We start from the raw sequence: 19836 nt of genomic DNA, 5'->3' as shown, positions 1-19836 counted from the left end.
GAAGCCAAACAGTGAGTGAATGTGAGAACATGGCTGTTAAATATTGAGTATTTATGTGGCCTGTAGCGGGGCCAAGCCCTGCATAATACACTGTAATTTAGTCCGACTCCTTCCACTCACAAACACCACTTGCAAAAATAAATATATGCAATATGCATCCCCTGCTCTCTGATGATGCGTGTGATGTGTATAAATACTTACTTGTGCTGTAGTTGGAAATGTCCATGGGGATCTCCTCTGGTAATTTCATAAGCTATTGGATCTCGCTCCCGATCGACAGCCTTCAGAAAGCAAACACACAAATCATAAAGCTCTAATAATAATCTCATAAGCAGGTTTGTGCTGCACTGATGAGGTAAAACATTACGACCAATGGCAGGTGAAACCAACTTTTTTTTCCATCATATCATGTTAGTCTTGAGTGAGAAATGCTGTATACAAAGCGAGTGAATACTTTGCCCTTGACACTGACACTTTGTTAATAGCAGGAAAAAATGTCAACATATGGTGTACTGTGATTCACGACTAGCTCGGACAAAGTGCTTGTTAGTGTAAAATGCAGGTAATTATAAACATTTCATGTATAATCAAGGCTTAAAGTCATACCTTTGGATACTTCAGCATTGGTATATTTGAAAATCTTAAAATTTGAAATAATGTCTATGCAGAGATAAGACGGTAAAGAGTGAGGGACTACGCTCGTCAGGTTTTTCCGAAATGGCCTGAAATGCCCTCTGCAGGCAGTAATGGGAATGAAAACAGTGAAACCAAGCTTCCACTTTCAGGTAGCCTCAAGCTATGGCACCGTGATGAACACACTATGAGTACATAGGCACTGTAATACTGGTGTCGAGGGCGGCTCACTGGCTCCCATTCAGGTGCCTGTTTATTCAATTGTATTTATTAATTGAATTTGAATGGGAAAATACATATTAACGTGCTGACGCTTGAACCACCTTGCCTTGAGAATGAGTGAGGATAATTACTGTATGTCTCAGGTAATACATTGATTCACTTAAGTACCTGTATGAAAGTAAAGTATTTCCCTGATGTCAGTGTTCATTATAGGTGGTCAGTCGTGCATATATGTGATGAAAATGTGATGCAGGATTGGTGTGCACTGAGTCCATTCCAATACCTGCAGGTTGAGCAGAGTGGCTCCTGTCCTCATCGCCTCGCTGATCTCCAGGCTGTACTGTTGCCTCGGAAAACGTGGTGGGCTTTGGTTGTTGGGGGGGAAAACTTCAATGTAGACAGTCGTAATGGATGACCTAAATAGAAAAAAAGAGAAAGAGATTACAAACACAGTGAGCCGAGGTGCACGGTCGAGGGGGGTGAAACAGTCTATTATTGAAGTTAAGAATGGCTGGTCGGTGCTTGCTTCTCGCACTTCATGCTGAGTTTAACTAATCGATGGGAGTCAACAGCGCTGAGGACAGGCATTGTTCTCGAGAGGCTGTTAAACATCCGTCTGCTGTGATTTGGCACTTAAAGTAAACAGAGGTACTTGTGCTGGTGGGCTATGATATCGCAAACAGTGTAGAGAGCTCTGAACAAAGAGAGGTGAGTCAATGCACATAATGTAATACGATATAACACGGACTGGTCCCATGTCCTAACAACAAAGATGTGTATCTGCAGTACATAGAATTTGAATCGAATCATGACATAATCAACAGTGGGTGCCAATAATCAAATAATTCAATGTTTTACTTTATTTAAACGTAAATCCAGATGAATCTCTATTAGAAAAAAACATTCCGATTTTTTTCTCCCATGGTGCCAATTCTATTCAAAAGTAGCTGCTGCGTACAAAATTGCATTGTATTGAAAGAAAGTCATCTACGGTATTCAGTCTAAGTTTACATTTGTTAAACGTGTTTTTAAACCTTTGGATTCGTCCTTGAGTGTTTGGAACGGTGCCTGTGAAAAAAGTGCAAATCATTGTCCAACTTATAAGCCTGGCATGTTCAAAAGAGGAAAAGTGATGGGCTGAGGCAGTACAAGGCCATTAGAACAAAAAAAAAATGCAAGTACTGTATTTAAAGTGAAATCAGTTTAATTAGATGTTGTGGATAATAACCTTGTTACGCGCACAATTTGACCGCCTGAATGACAAACCTCCTTTCTTGTCATCACCAGACCGACTGTTGTAGAGTGTTTGTCATAAGGCAAAACACAGACAATATTATGCTCTTTACTGCGGGCATGTGCAGCAAAAAGGTTAAGCCAAGGTATACTTTAGGGAAATACAGAATCACAAGCTCCATTAAGTGCTGTAAATTTACTTTGCTACTGACCAACTCCGTCAATCCTAAATTAAAATTTAGCCTGAAGCTTTTTTTTTTTTTTTTAAAGTGTGCCAGCCAACCATAACTAAGCATCCACCTCAGTGAAAAATGTCTGCATGCCCCCCTGAGAGGTAGAACTAAAACATTCAGACAAATGTCTTTCTATTTTATATTTGATTTGGTACAACAGATCCCCATCAGCCAAGGGAGTTGTTCTAACACTGTCTGGCAAAGCAATGCTATCGTCACATAAACCATTATTTGTGGACATTTTAATTAAGATGACACTAATTCAGACACAGCATCGCATTAATGACCAACGTTTGAGCGAGAGCTTCATTTGCTTTGCAGGGAACAGTTGTTATCCAGCACATAGTATATATATTTTATCACCTGTCATATTTGAAAAAGCGCGCATTTCGGGCCCAGGGCATATTTACTGGAGAACTAATAGAAAGTAAACTGACATCTGCCGTATAAATTATTTTGGAAGACTTCATTTCGGAACTGTGATCACGGACAAATCTCCAGGCTCGCAATAATGAGAACAAAATACATTTTACAGCGATCAGAGACAAAACAAAAGGAGTCATTTTTCTCCAAATCGTGCAGTCTGTCCTGACAATGGAGTAGTGGTAATTTGTGGCACATTGCTCTGGCACCCTCCAATTATATTAGAATATTATTGACTTGGCTGGGATTACGAAAACGCTTTCTTGATCATTTGTTGAAGATTAACCGGATAAGAGCACAAAGATTTGTCTTCAAGCCAAGAAAACAGTTATCGATCATACAAATGGAACTAAAACAATATCTTCTAGTTTTTAGATCTGTTGCTAAGGTTTTCATTTTGGGCATCTGCAACAGTACAGAAATATTTTAAGGGCGGACTGACTGACAAACCAGCTTCATAAAACAGTAGGGATACACTGTAAACTCGAACAAGTTCAGTAAACTCAAAATGTTTGTTTATTACGACATAAATCTTCACTTTATATTCAACCTATAAGTTACAAGTTCAGTGGACTCATCCAACATATTGTTTTAAGTTTAGTAGACTTACTACTATTTTCCCATTAATTTGAACTTAAACATTTTTTGTGTCAATTTCAACATAAAATTTTAAGTTCAACACACTCATTACATTAACTTTTGCATGTCTATTTCCACCTATAACTTTTAAGCTTAGCAGACTCCACAAGACAAAACTACTACCAATAATCACCTTTAAATACAAAAAACATCCAAGAATTCAAAGCCCCAGAATGAAATACATTCAATTATTTAGCATACAGTGTATAAAGCAAAGTCTTTACAAACTGAAATATTCAAGGAGAGCAATCAGCTATTCCTCTAATACTACTAGAATATACAACAAAATGCTTTTATTAGTTTCATCATCAACATCATCATCATCATCATCATCATTTTTGGCTTGGTTTCAGATAAATAACACTACAGAAATGTGTGAGTTTGCACCAATCCTTGAAACTCTTAAAGTCCACCCCCTTTTTTCTGTTCTAGTTTTACAGTGAGCTGGACCGACATACAGTAGTAGCTTATATGCACCAAGGCAATGCTGTATTCCCTTTCATAACGCAGCCATTATGAAACCTGTCTATTTCAACAATGGCCGTACACCACAGCCTATTTCCGCTTTACATTTGTCACCGGCCTTCTGTCTCGACACATCGAGCGGTTTCACACCAAACACGTAGAGGCCATTCATAAAAGGCGGAGTCGCTTTAGATCAATAGCAAACAAACAGGCATTAACGAGCTGTGGTGTGTTTCTCAATAGGTGATGCCTCATTAAGTGCAGAGTTTAAAGAGTTGTACTAATCAATTAGCAGGAAGTTTTTGACTAACTTGTGGAAAGCAACAGGAAGATGAAAATTAATTTCAGACTTAGAAGTTGAGGGATGATTGGTTTGTTTGTGTTGCTTCGGTAATGAGAGTTTGCTCCCTCACTGGCTTTCCACTACAGCAAAGATCTCTCGCCTGAAGTTTTGAGTACATTTTAGAAACATTTCCTTTTTTGTTCTGAACATGCTGAACACAATCTGGTATAAATGGGAAAAACAAGTTTGTGTCTAATTGTGCTGAAATACAATATCATCTTGGCTTCAATTTTTTTTTTTCAATTCTTTGTATTTATGACCTGATTCATGCATTTTCTAAACTCAATAAAATGGAATTTCACCTTATAGTAACATCCCTGCAAACACCTAATCTAATCACTGTCAAATAAAAGCTATAGTGGATTTTGGAGTTGGCCCAAGCCTGGATAAATAACGGATTTTGAGTCAGAAAGGGCACTTGGCTTAAGCCCACCAACTACACACGGTCTGTGGACCACCTCTGAAAAGCCAAATAAGCCGGGAGCAATTGAAAGAAATGACGCTCTGCTTGTGGCTTTTGAAACAATAATTTTCTGCATCCACTCCATGTTTTGTATTCATCAGGTTATTCATCTCTGGCAGCGCGCCTTTTGAGGAGATGCCCTTGTTCCGCTCTCCTCGTTCCCCCCACGGTGCGATGGAGCCCCAGAGCATTAACTGTTTGCGGTAGTTTTTTTTATTTTTTATGTAGGCCATGCAGAAGCCCGGCTAATCTGAAAGAAAACATGCCTCTCCAGGGCTCCTAGCAAGTACACACATTTGAGATATCTCCACTAGCAACGATCAAAGTCCGTGGAAGGAAAAAGCTGCTGCAATTGGCATCTCTTTGGCGCCCACCAGGAAGGTTTCAATGGGGCCTGACCCGCAGCTTTACCAAACGGAGCGCTGCCGGCGAGATGGGTATTGATTTGCGGTGTGGGTATGTTTTTTTGAGCCCAGATAAACGGGGAGTCTGGGGAAATTTGGGGACAATCTGGAAGGCCGATCACTGGAGCGTCCTGGATCGGCTCGGCAGCAGGCGGGTTTTCGGTATCGATCGGTGACATGGAGGAGAGCGGTGCTGGGAGGCAGGTCAAGTTACAGTGAGGAGAGAGATATCATTGTGAAGAGAGCACGCGGATGTACTATGACTTTTAGAATTATAATCAGGTCAGTGGAGTTTTATGATTATTCTCTATATTCATTTGATATTTGAGATGAATTGCAGCCAAGAACCAGAGTCACTTCTCATATAATAATAAAACTTCCATCGAGGTTGGCATATTTAGTGAAAGAAGTCAGTACATTGGCTATGGTCTTCCTTCTTTTTCTTATCTAAAAAATACTGATCACTGACATTTACATGAGTCCCAAAGTTATCCAACGCTTGCTGTTTTTCTTTAGAGAGTATTACATTTGATTTTTCCCTTTTGACTCGATACAAAACCCAGTCAAGTCGAACATGTGTGAGCAGCCATTTGTTCAGCGCTGCCTTGGGTCTCCATTGATCACAGCTCTGCTCTCCTTTCACTGCAGTGTGCAACATCAAGCAAGGAGCATTTGTATTTTATGTTTCTTTCTATACTGTGCATGTACTGTCGGTGCAATGAAATCATCGGAAAATTATTATTTAGGGAAAGTAAAATCTGATCATTGATGCTGTATATTACAAGAAATACACCCAGGGAAAGCGCAGCGTTGAAATATGTTGCTCCCTTTATGATTTGTCATCTACTTCAACGGTGATCCAGTCTGTGGTTACATTCACACAAACTTTCATTGCTTTTCTTCATCTTTTTCCCCTCCAACTCCTGCATTTTTCAATATATATACACTGTAAGGTCAACTCTTATCCCTTCTTATCACTTCTGAGAGTTTCATAAGCGAGGAGCTTAACTCTTAGAAATGCTTTTGTAGATGGGGCCCATGTAAAAGTGAGATTGATTGACAGTAAAGTGTACTCAAGGATAGAGCTTGAAGTATTGAATCTACAGTTGGGCTTCTAACCGTCTGTGTGGTTCAGGTCCGTTGTCCATGGCCTCCACGGTCAGGGCATAGCTGCGGCCGACTGACAGCTCCACGCCTGGTGCCACGGTGATCACCCCAGACCTGAGAGCAGTGAGGAACTTTAGTCAAACATGGGACGAACCGTATACAAAAATCTCTAGATATCTTACAATAGAAATGATAGGCTATATGTATTTATTTATTGGTTTATTTGGGCGGGACAGTGCATGGAAAGTGCAACTTTTGAAGTGAAAAAAAACAATATCTTAATATTTGTGTATATTTGACCTTTCAGTGACTCTGTGGCTTTATGGGTGCAGCATGGCACCTTTGCTTTCCCTCAGTGGCCTTTATGATGCTCCAGGATCAGTTGTTTTTATGGGTCCGTACCAGAAACTGGTCAGAAACCCCAAAACAATTGATTCTGGAGCATCATAAAGGCCACTGTGAGGGAAAGCAAAGGTGCCATGCTGCACCCATAAAGTCACTAAGTCACTACAAGGTCAAATATACACAAATATTAAGATTTTGTTTTTCACTTCAAAAGTTGCATAGTGCACCTTTAATGATGGGACTCATGCATGTAACCGGATTGTAGACTTGAGGTAATGTGCATTCGTTGTCTCACATTCGCACTCTCAAACACACTCTCATGGCCTATTGTACATGTTTTTAGTGGTAGGGGAAACCAGAGGACACAGAGGAAACCTACGCAGACACGGGGAGAACACGCAAAGTCCACACAGAAAGGCCCCGTCCCTGTCTTGCTATAGGCTTTAATAGGCTATTTTAAAGCTCCTGTGTCTAACTAAGCAGTAGTATTGTTTTTTTTCCTTCTCAAACTGATGCATAGCCTTTGTGTTACTGCTGATATAGAGGATTGTCCAATACCACAGGGTGCAAATAAAAACATTAGTGAGGCGTTTTTAAAAAGACGCAAAGCCCAAGACCACATGGCTAATTATGCAATATGAAGATGCTCGATTCTTCTCAAACTGTAAAGACTAAGTGAAGGCATTAAAGAGGCAACACAGGGCCTCTGCAACCAGTATTTAGGCTGCTCTGGGTGTTAGCAGTAGCATTAGCCACACACAGTAAATCATGGTCACGACCAGCATGGCTACTTAATAGAACAAATAAACCATGGTATTAGCTTTTAGACTAGCCCATACCAGCATCTGTAAAACATGCATATTAACCAACTGAATAATGGGGAGTAGCAGAATGGTTTGTGAGAGCTAGAAATGAGATGAGAAATGGCTACGGCTTAAATTCAACTTCCTCCCTTTCACTAAAGCAAACAACTGGGTACAAATATGCACAAATGTTGTCATTGTAAAATATGATGAGATTCAAGCCACCATCTGCACCGATATCAACACAAAATGTGTTAAATAAGATGAATGAACTGCTTGGAAACAAAGATGGAATAAAACTCATGAACTCAGAAATGATTTCATTAAGGAATAATCTGATCTAACAAAGTGAAACAAGTTTAATTAACATTTATAGATAAACATTTTAGACATCAATCTGCAATTTACAGTACACACCACACAGACACCGACATATTCCAAGGTTATTTTTAAGAGTTTTATAGTCCAGTGTGACCTAACTTGCGATGATTAGGTTTAGTATAGTACCTGTTGTTGATGATAAACTGCCCCTGGTCGCCGGCTAAGATCCGATACGTAATCAAACCATTGGGTCCTCCATCAGAGTCCATAGCTGACAGCTGGGGAATTGAAAAACAAACAAATGAATAAAATAATAACCGCTGCTAGGAGGATCACACCATGAGCCAAGTCAGGGAAAACCACATTGACTGAGCTTTGTGGAACACTGTGCTTTTGGCTGTTCCCTTTTAAGAGTGAACCATCCAGCACAATCTGTCCATGCCTCCTGCACTCTCTTGAACACTTAACTTCCAGTCTCTGCTTCGGCACTACTTTTCAATCCTACAATTATTCCCCCTTTTTCAGACTGGAAATGTTGTGGGAATTGTTCTTTATTACATTCTTTAGTATCATTTTCTCACTGTTTACAAAGTGGCACTAAGGGTAAAGGAATGTGTTGTCATACTGCATCTTATTCTCAATTAGCATAATATAAAACAAAAGCAGATTTTAAAATGTAAAATGCTCAAGTTAGCGTTGACACTAGCACGGGGATCTTCAAACAGAAGCTCACCAGACGTTTACAAGTCACTCCCCAAAGACTATCTACAATTCTACTTTGATATTTGAGTACTCTGTCTCAATGGTTACTCAAGTATCCATTGGACTGTTCTTATTAATAAGCAAATTACACAAATGACATACAGCAAAATAGACAAGTCCAACCAAATAAGGATTGGCTTCACCATTCAATTAGAGAGAATGCCAAAAAATCCCAATGACACAAAAACTGAACATTCTGGGAAGCCAAAAGCCCACATTCGTAGCAACTGATTGCATTTGGTGAAACAAACCCATGATCTACTGAAGATCAATCCACATTTATAAACACACAAATAACCTGATGTATTCCTCTCATTGTCTCCCATCCTTAAGTGCCTTTGAGGGGATATATATATATTTACCTGGATCACAGTCTCTCCAGGCCTCATATCTGTAAACAGGTTCACATTATAGGACACATTGCCGAAGGTTGGCGTGTTGTCGTTGGCATCCAGCACGGTTATCGTCACGGTGACGGGTACGCTCTGCTGGACTCCGTCTGAAGCCAGGAGCTGCGGAGTGCAACACAAAACAAACACTTTTTTTTTTTTTTCACTCTCGGTTTATGGCAGACAAAAAAAGCTTCTTACACCCAGAGACATAAATCCAGACTCCAGCTGTTCTGGTTGTTATTCTTAGAGGCATTTTTGTTCAATGTTTACTCCTGAATCGAAATCCCTGCTAATATTTATAATAGAAAAGTAAGAGAGTATCAGCCCAGAGCTCAGCACTGTGGAGTTAACAAAATGTCTAAACAAAAACTATTTTCTATTTGTTTGCGAGGCTTCCTGTAAAAAACAAAACATAATATTTTGTCCCTAAGGCTGTATTTTATTCATCAATACCATGCAGCCGTTTTGTTTTTTAAACTAATGAGCCTAAACACTTGTTTATTTTGGGGGGTTTTTTGGAGGAAAGTAGAGTAGTCCCAGGTATTTGAATTATGGACAACCTCAATTAGATAGTATGACCACTAAAATTACTATGCATTTTTAGACATCTTGTGGGTAATGCGGTGTAATAAATGTTTTCACTTTTCAGAAACTGTGACTCAAAAATACTACTGCTGATGCGGCCTTTCCTCCACGTATGTCTATCTTGATAAGGCGTTTGTACAATTCAGAAATAACCCACGCTCCATAGAAAAGTGCTTATCGCCAGCAGATTCTTCTCGCCTGATACAAATCTCATTGCACATCTACCAGGAAGCTGACGGATTCCCTTAAATGAAAACCATCTCACATGTATTACGGCCCCGCGCTCGCTCTTGATTCTAATTTCTCCTGCCAAGCTTTCATCGTGATTACAACACACCCCGGCCTGTAAATCAATACGCCAGACAATCTGCTTTTTTTTCCCCGGGTTTAGAAAGGAACACGGGACTCACATGAGATGGCGTTTTAACACGTGCTCGCTATGCAATTTACTTCGACAAGAAAATGCTGTGTTGTAACTGCATCCTATCAAAGGCCCTATTAAAATGCAGAGAGGAGCGACGAGAGCAGACAATCACAGGAATAAGAAAACACAATATGCTGCAGAATGTGTCAACAGGAGATACTGTCTTTTGTGAGGGGGAAAAAAAAAAAAAGAGAGAAAAGGAATCAAAAAAGCAGCAGTCATATTTGGGTATAACAAGCAGCAGGCTTATAAGTAAACAATGCACAACACACGGGGGTATGCTGAAGATCATACTGTAAGACTTTCAAAAGCCTATCACTGATGGAAATAATTACTTGTAAATACTAGAGGTCGACCGATATGGGTTTTTCTAAGGCTGATGACGATTTTTGGGGGATTTTCATGTTGCAAATGTTGATATGTTCAACCGATATTTTTGACCGATTTCTTTGGCCAATTTTTCCAAAAGTCTGGTCTATAATCCTGTAAAAATAGAAATACTTGGCCACTCCAGCAGAGCCCGATTTTACTGTATTACTTTAAAGCAGTACTAAGTAACTCTTCCCCCTAGAGGCCATAAGCGCAACTGCAGGTGTAGTAGCAAGTTACGATTTTTTAAGTTATTAATTGTCTTGGAGAGTAAATACTACGCTGACAGGAAAGGCGAAGGGAGAGAGGGTTACTGTGCATCCAATTATACAATAGAATTTTTTTTTTCACTCAAACCTGGCTGTAAATACTGTTTAAAGTGACGTTAGCCCGCAGTTAGCTTTGCCCGTTAGCATGTTAGCTTCTTCTTCGTGATTCCATTAGTGTGTATGGCTTTCTCCGCACCGGTGGCAGTCAAGTTGCAAACATGGTTTTCTGGTCAGAGACACCAGGGAGAGATCATCCCATTAACACTTGTATTACCACCAGAGGGACTACGAAAAGGATTTATTAAGGTAAACACGTTACTTAGTACTGCTTTAAGTGATTCAATCGTAGTTTCTGTCCCAGATTAGCTCCCGCTAGCATTAGCATGCTCCGTTAGCATTCGCTAGTGCTTGGCAATTAATCGAATTGCAATGTTAATAAAGGTCTATCTCAATAATCATGTGGTGCGATTATTCCGTCGCATTGAGGGAAAAAAAATGTGGGCGCCTTCAGGTCAAACCCAGGGAATACTCTGATTAGCAAACAGGAAGTCACACGCGACAGCTAGAGAAAAGAGGATCTGGTTAATTGAAGTGTACAATCAGCTACAAGCTCACTCTAACTCGTCAATGGTCAAAACAGAAACACGCGAGGAAGAGGAAAACTATCAGTGTATTTGGACCACGTGGATTATTTTTTAGGCCACAACTGTGAAGTAGCTGAACTTCTAACACTGAATTGTAAGTTTGATCATCTTTTATACTTATAAATGCGCTGTTTTCTAGTATTTCTTTATTAAGTTGTGCTAAATTCCGTGAAGTCGTGGCCTTGTGAGGCTCTGCATAAACACAAACTATGTGGCAACTCTCGCTGTCCGCTTTTGACATTCTTAAAACATTCCAAACATGTGTTGCGTCCCCTTGGCAGATGTTTGTGTGTTACATGCTGCGGGGCAGGTTATGGGGTGATAGGGGGATGTTGCACTGGGAAGCTAGAAATGTGGAGCTGTGGAGCTTAGCATTCTGTTGCTAGCTGCGGCATTTAGCGCGCTGATCAAAAATACAATTGCGGAGGTTAAAACGAACTAATTCTCCGGGTTCTGTGCTTCAAAATGACAGCATGTCCATTGACTGAGGTTCATTTTTTTTTTCCTAGGCGAGTTGGTACATCATCCAATCACAAGTCATGAGAGTGTCAAACATAGCCTATATCAATCAGCTTAACCCTGACCCTGCCCTATAGCCACTTACCTTAAAGTGATAGTCTGGAAGTCTAAATGTTTTACGCATTTTTTAAAATGTGTAAAATCGACCACCTGGTTTTGCATTTTCATGTAAAGTAAGTTCAAATACACAAAAATTATTTTTTGTTAAGTCCCTCCTTCCCAGATTTCTGCAGCTAATCACAGTCTAGTATCCTCCTGCGTTGACCAATGAGACGAGCTTTTCCTGTGAACCAGCCTGTCAGATCCAATCAGGAGGGGGTGGGGGGTGGACCTTGATCGTATACTTTCAAAATTCTGTTCCTGCTCTACTAAAAAGGGCTTTCTGGTCCAAGAGGGGAGGGGATTACTTTCACATTTCACCCTATAACTTCTTACTTTGCAAACTTACAGACTATCACTTTAAGGAAAGTGAGCTGGTGCCTAATCTTAATACATCTACTGTATGTTCCCCCAATTCTATTCACAGGGGAATATGGGTACTGGGGAACATAGGGCTGACCCCCCAATTTTCATGGCGATGTTTCTCTGTTTCCCTGAGGCCTATAGGGAATTGTGGGGGGACTGAATTCGGGAAGTCTCAGAGATATCGGCTTTTTTGTCGCTAAATTGACTGATAACCCATATTGTAAAATCCCCATACATCGGTCAACCTCTCATAACTACATTCAATACTCCATGGCCTCCTTTTCACATCTGACAAATAAATACAACAAATAAAACTTATTTTTCAGATGTAAATTAAAGCTTCTTCAGGCCAATCTCTGCCCAAACTGCGCAAACTTATTTATATATCAGATTGCACCACTAATAATATAGGTAGTTTCTTATAATAAATCTGGAGCAACACGCAATAAAATCATGTGCACATTTTAAATAATACTTGATATTTAACCAAATGTGTGTCTGGCCCAAGGACCCAACAACAGTGTTACTTAATGAAGCCCTCTCCAAAACGTTACCATAATGACTCGGAATTTAGAAATAGTACAACAAAAAAACAAACCTTTTCCATTATTTCCTCTCCCATTCATGTATATTGGGTGTATTTACAGTGTAGTAGTCGAGCAGTGGGTGTAATAATACCGTGAACGTGTAGGAGTCCTGAGTCTCTCTGTCTAGAGGCTGCATCAGGATTAGATAGCGCCTGATTCCAGCCGCCGTCACAGCGAAAACGCTCGAATAACTGTCCAGTGAGAAGTGCAGCTGAGGATCTTTTGTCTGTGGAGAATAAAAGACAGAAAATCGTCAAATCAATATATCATACAGTATCAGACAAAGGTGAATTATAATTTCTGAGTTTTATAGGGTGGCCAAGAATCTGATTTGTTGATAGCCCATCTTTAAGCTGTACATCAAACTAAAAAAAAAAGCAACTCTTTTCCCTCATGCTTCACTGGGTTTCGCTTATATTTGTATAAGTGCAACCCAAGTATGATTGGATTTTTTTTCCACAGTCAGGCTCGCAGGACTTGTAAAAGAAGCAAAAGCATAACTCGGATGCCTGAGTTTCCCCGTCACTCCGGTGTCGACAGAATTACTACCGATTTTGACGAATTGAAAGTTTAAGCAAGAGGCTGAACAGATGAGACGCCTCCTTGATAGATGCGGGGGAAGACGTGCTGAATGAAGTGCATCTCATCCAAGGTTTTCTCCACTAAAATCCCCCTGCAGTGCACGAGTACAGGCTCTGCAAGTGTGTGTGTGTGTGTGTGCGTGTGTGTGTGTGTGTAGCAGCGCTCGGTGATGAAGAGGCAACGCTCCAGCCCAGTGTTGTGTGTGACTGGGCGCTCATTCCAGATAAAGCTGGCTCAGCACACTTGATAATATTGTCGATGTAGCTGGTGTGGATATTGAGCTATAAATACAGAGGAGCGCGCGGTTAAGGACACTCTTGGTCATAGCGTATGCACAGCCGTAAATAAAAGGCCTCGACACAACATAAATGCAATTAGGGGTGATCATTATTTGGAAGGCCAGGAAATATTTGAGGAGAGAACACAAACACGCTCTCTCGGCATGCGTAAAACGTACTGCACACCACAATATATCGCTAATTTATACAGATAGCAGCTGATGCAATGGAGATCAAGCAGTCCCGCCCACTTCCAAACCAGCGCCAGGCTCAGGAAGGAAAAAGCCCGTTCATGTCAGTCATCCATTCCTTACTAACCATTTATGTGGGAGCTCATGGACACAAAATCATTTACCTGAAACTTTATAAACTGAAACGGTTTAAAAGAATGTCACCACATTTTCAAGCATTTGCTAGGGATGCACCGATACCGATACCGGTATTGGGCCGATACCACATGCTTGTACTCATACTCATTCACAAGGTCCCGATACCAGAAACCGATAGCACTTGACGTGTGGCCGGTGCTCCTATGAAAGAGAAAATAGCACCAAACTGGAGAATTCTTTAGTGGAAATAAAATATTCCACATAGAGTTGACTTTATAACAGACCACACTCCCAAAATCAGGATTTAACCGGAGCTAAATGTTGCTAGTGCTGCAGCGTGGAGTCTGCAGTGTTTACAAGATCCAGGCTAATGATGCTAACAAGATGCTAACTCGCGGCTAACAGTTCTGCCGATTCCTACGTTGTTTTATGCCCGGGGACTTATTCATCTGATAAAACTAACCCCGCAACTAAAAAGTACTGAGAAAGTCCAAAATAAAGAGATACAGGATGTTCATATTGAGCGAAAATGAGCTGCAGCAAAACAATCAAAAATGCTGCAGGCTACTTGCTAAGGTGCTATAAACACACAAGAAAATCCACACAGAGCTGAAGTAAAGGCAAGAAGAGACTATTTAGCTGCAGTAATAAGTAACCATCTCAATACTGTTGTTAAATAAAACATAGATAAATGAATAAAGCACAAGCATTGAGGAGCTTTTGGACATGGGCTGTTCTGTCTATGATGGACAGTGCAATAAAAAAATATAATATTGAATGAAAAAAAAAGTAAATACTAGTAAAACTTCTCTTAAAAGTGTGGACTACTTTACTCAAGGAATAACTATAACTTATTACTAACCAATCTGCTGTGAAAAAGTCTATTCACTTAAAATATGAAGAAAATGCCTTGTACTCGTATCAGTATCGGTTTTAGAAAAAATTGGTATCGGTGCGTCCCTAGCATTTGGTATTTTGTTTTCGTTTCTTGTAAAATATTCATGCTTCCGTTATGCTTTTTAGCTCCTGATTGGTGAATATAAATGAAACCCCAGATTGAAGGAGAGCTCCATATCCTCTCAAGACAACTACACACCACAGTAACACAGAGGTCCTCCATGTGACTGGTGACTGACAAATTGTTTCTCCTTAGTCTGAAACAAAAAACAACTGCTATTGAATATCACCGCTTTCTCTCACTCTTTACCACTGTTCTGAAAGTAACCTTGCAAATGGCTCCTTGGAAACTGAAACGGGGGGCTCTTTTTCAGTAATGCTACCCCATGTCTGTCCATGTTTGTTTCGGGACCCAACCAGATGGTGTCTTACTGTCTTTAAAGCATGTTCAATCCCACGTCCACATGGTAGAGAGCAGATGGAGCGAGGCCAGTTTGACCAGACAATACAAACCAATATTCTAAAGAGCTTAATGCAAATTTGAACACTAATACAGTCTGTATGATATGTTTGGCAGTGGGGAGTTCTAGGAATCAAAGTGAACTTAATCTGACTTAGTGTCCAGCTGTCCTGTTGAAAACTGTAAGTAATATTGGGAGTCTGAATACTTCCTGCCGTCTCACCACCCAATGATTTGAGAGTGTGAATGGGTGAGTGGTTCCTTGCTGTAAAGTGCTAATGTGAGGTGGAAAAGCGCTACAAGCTGAGGCTGTTTTCCATTTGCTATTTAACTTCTTAACCCCCACCTGACCTGAGGACATTTTCTCCAGTTTGGCTTTACGCAGATTTAAAAGGGTCGTCAAAACAGTGTCAACAAGGACGAAAACGCAAAAAAAAAAAAGTGACAAAAAGTGGCGAAAACATGAGGAAAATGCAACAAAAAGAAGCGATGAAAGAGTGATAAAAAAAAACGTGCCGAAAAAACAACAATAGTAACAATAATAGCAACAATAAAACAACGAAGAAAGCGATGAAAAAGCCACAAAAGAATGACAAAAACATGACAGACACACAACAAAAAAAGTGACATATATGTGACATAAAAGGAATGAAAAAAGCCACAAAAAAGGCACACAAAAGTGACAAAAGAGTGACAAAAACATGACGAAAAATGACAAAAAAGTAATGGAAAAAGGCTAAAAAAAGCACAAAAAAGAGACAAAAACATGGAAAAAAAAAACCATGAAAACAGGACAAAAACGCTTCAAATATATGACAAAAACCCGGCGAAAAAGTGACAAAAAAGTGACAATTTTGTAGGCCTTAGCTTTCAAATGAGATATTGCTCTGTGACTCTCTAATCGAAAAGCTTTTAGATTTGGGTGAAGCCGAACTGGAGAACATGTGCTTGGTTATGGCGGGGGTTAAGAGGTTAAATGGAAGTTCTGCGAGTAGTGCCAGTTAAATGTATATGCAACAAAACATGTGGTTTAAGACGGATTCCTGCGGTCTATGTGTGCAAGACCCAAACAACATCAATATCTGATCCTAGTCGGCGTCTGCAACTGCAAAGCATCCAGCTGTTTTAAAATTCAGTCATTTTGTTTACTCGGTAATCGTGTGGCTTCCAACACACCAACTTCCTATAAGCCTGGTCTAATCACTGGGGTGTTTTCCGGAAAGCTTCGCCTGCTTGTTCTATCTGTCCTTAAACAAACTATAAGCTCTGGGGGACACATTAACGCTAACAATGCAGCTTCACTGTAAATTCTAACAGTATCACTAAGAGGCACTTTAAAGGATGCAAAGGAGTCTGAAGAAAACGACACAGCACTTCACACGCACGGCAAGCAAGGCGAAAAGATAAAACGAGAATAGAGGAAATGGGTACGTTTTTGATGAAACAGGCGCTACCTTGCTTTGTTTACAATTTTGAATTAGATAAATGCATAATTAAAGATGTGAATGCAACCTACATAAAAGATCAGAATCTGCCGAAAAGGTGGGCCTCTGCTTCTGTTCTGGCCTGATAAACAATCTGAGTATCCGCATCAAAAATGCCTCGCCCTGAAGGGAAGCAACATCTGTTTATTTATATTTCAGGTGATTGGGATAATTATGAAGTCAGGGGTTAATCTGTAATTCGCATAATGCAATAACGGAACCTATAAAGCATGCACTAGTCACCGAGAGCGAGGCTATACCAAAAGCTGCGGTAAAATGCTCTGGTAGATATGGCAAGCCCAAAAACAGTCCTCAACATAATGTGTTAGCTTGTTATGGTTGGGAAATCGCAGAGATGAACCACAGGTTTTCTAATCTTTATCTTAAGCCCATTCTTTATCACCTCAAACAGTTCATGGACAAATAAGCTGTTGCTGCGTAATCTTTCCTAAACAAAGCATTATGACATTTCTGTTAACTAACTCATTAGTTCAATCTCTTATGTGAATGGGTACACACAGTATAATCATTTTGTAAATAAGAGAAAAAAAAAAGAGAAGACAGATTGAAGAAGACAGTTTCAAAACTCAGGCGATACCTACAGGGGACTTATTGTCTGGCACCTGTAAAAGATAATAAGGGTTGGGTTCATTTTTAGTCATTTTATAGACTCTTTGTGAGAGGCATAGTTTTTTGAGGAAAAGTCCTTAATGAGGCTAGAAAACTCATTATTAGTTGCCCAGGCCTAGATAGTAGTATTTAACACCCCTTTTTGATTCTATTATGAGAAAATAAGTTCACCTTCAATCCTTTGAAGGTCAGCACACACTACAGTCTGAAAACAATTTGATAAAGAACGGGGGGGTCCAAACTACACGACTGTATTTAGTACGATTATAGAACGTCTTGGTTCACACTTAACGACTGAGAATCATAAGGGTGAACACACTACACGATTCTGTCAAACAGCTCATGTTTTATAACACTCTCTGTCCTCTCTACGGCTTCAAAAACTGACACCAGATCATAAATATAGGCCTTAGTTTGTGAACATAGGGAACATGTTCGACAGTGTCCACAGTGTCATGTGATCGTTGTCACAACACAAGGCTGCTGCTGCTGCGAGCCTTCAACTGGACTATAGTTCTGTCACAATGGAGATAAACGTCAGCGACACGAAGATGGCGGACGTATTTCTTTAGATTTAATAAGAAAAGAAGACGGACCATCAGAGAGAAGCTAAAGGAGAAAAGTAGCTGGAAAAGTGCTACCGTTAAACTCTGTTTGCAGTTGAAAAGTAGCTGGAAAAGGTGGGTCTCGTGACCTTTCGTGATATATTGTTGTGCTGTTTCGCGTGGGGCTCACTTTGGCCATGAAATGACTTGTTTGTGCCGCTTTTGACGGAGAAATGAAAAGGGAGGGGCTGCTGTGTTTTTCTATCTTTATTTCACTCTATCATTGGCCGTTGCGTTCTGTGTGTTTGCTTTGGGGACGTTAAAAATCGGCCACGTGATTTAGCGCGTCCGAAATCGGGCTTAAGAAATCAAACGTGACTTCCTGCGACTGAGGTTTAGTTGCGTCTGACTGCTGCCCACACTACACGATTCGAATGCGAGTCCCCCAAAATGCTGTCAACATCGGGCATAAAAGTGGTGTAGAGTGTGCTGACCTTGAGTCAACAGAGAAGACATTAAACTTTATGACTGTTTTGGTTTCATGTAGATTGGTCCCGTAATTGGAGATATTAACCTTAAAACAAAACATCTACAATATGCCAGTTAAAAGCCAACCTAGAGAATTATTGGCTGCCATCTACCCCATTTCATTATAAGCACTTTTTCAATTGTACGATGTCACGTGAACACAACCTTATAATAAATGTAACACTGCAGCTTCAAGGGACTTTTAATAATAACCGTTCTCCCCCCAACATTGTCATTAACTTCCCATCCTCACCTCCTCCACATCATTATCCAGTGCTATGACGGCCAGCGGCACCGACAGGCTCGCGTTCGCCGCCACGGTCGTTCCCACCGGCGACGCTTCGCTCACGTAGCCATGGTAACTCTTCTCCAGGAAGTAGGGGGCCTGGTTGTTTTCATCCAGGATTTCGATTTGGAGGTTGGCGAAGGCTGGCAGGGGGTGGCCGTTGTCCTGTTCCGCCTAAGGGGGGGGGAGAGGCAAAACAAAATCTCCTTGATTTGCCCGGGATGATTCAGAGTGTGGACGGCGGCCAGTAATCCTGCTTTTGAGGGCCAACGTTTTAAAATCAATGCATCACCGAATGAATGCAGACCTGACAATAACGCCAGTCAATGTCATGCTATACCAAAAAACGCATTTGTCAGGTTAAATAAATCAAGTAATAGGGGCGAGAAATAGGAATAATAATCACTTTTTGCGTGGTTATATTTCAAAGAAGCAGGAGCAAATAATGCATGTATCGATTTGAGGAGACAAGAATGTATTGAAGCCTGTCATTTTAAACAAGTGCCTGCTGCTGTCTGATTGCCTGTGTGCCTGTGTGCAATTCGTTTACGTCTGAGCCTTTCTCTCCTTCTTTATCCGTAGCTTATTTCTGTCTAACACTGTTATCTTCATCTCACGCTTGTTGCTTCAGTCTCCCATTTTGTTCCATTGTGTCTCCTAATGTCTCTCCTCCGTCCTCTTTCGCACAAGAGGAATCCAAAGGGCTTATAGAGTTGTGCAGCATCATGTCTCAAAGGGATTAGCCTATATATACAGAGGCTGTGTACAAAGATTTACTACATGTAAAAGCAAACTAATCAAAACACATCTAATGGCTTTAAGAAAAGTACAAAACTAGCGAAGGATTACCCCCTGGATGGCTTTGACACACACACATCACATGTAGGGATAGCTACATGTGCAGATCATTTTTTTTTACATTTCAGTGAGACAGTTTTTAGGCAGCATGACAAAGATGTGATATAACTGCCACAAATACTGTGAGAGCAATATTAATGACCTCTTAACCCATGCCTTAACCAAGCATATTTTCTCCGGTCCGCCTATACCCAAATCTCAAAGCTTCTTGAACAAAGCGTCAAAATAGCAACAAAAATGAGCAAAAAAAAGAGAGAAAAATAAGGGACAAAAGTGATCAAATTTGGCAAAAATGTGATGAAAAACCAA

General features: G+C 40.4%; 1 protein-coding gene across 1 annotated transcript in view; it reads right to left on the bottom strand.

Annotated features, from left to right (window-relative positions):
* Nucleotides 1-19836, bottom strand: part of LOC306978896 (protocadherin-15-like) — a 227941-nt gene that overhangs the window by 97582 nt on the left and 110523 nt on the right. The window contains exons 12-18 of the mRNA XM_079577603.1: nt 18637-18843; nt 12742-12876; nt 8759-8908; nt 7821-7912; nt 6178-6279; nt 1139-1271; nt 202-281 (exon numbers count right to left, since the gene is read on the bottom strand). Coding sequence (XP_079433729.1) covers nt 202-281; nt 1139-1271; nt 6178-6279; nt 7821-7912; nt 8759-8908; nt 12742-12876; nt 18637-18843 — 899 coding nt within the window. The remainder of the gene's footprint in view (nt 1-201; nt 282-1138; nt 1272-6177; nt 6280-7820; nt 7913-8758; nt 8909-12741; nt 12877-18636; nt 18844-19836) is intronic.

This window comes from Gobius niger (assembly GCF_951799975.1).
Source record: "Gobius niger genome assembly, chromosome: 19".
In the NCBI taxonomy this organism is placed as follows: Eukaryota; Metazoa; Chordata; class Actinopteri; order Gobiiformes; family Gobiidae; genus Gobius; species Gobius niger.
This window is presented reverse-complemented; position numbering and strand designations above follow the sequence as displayed.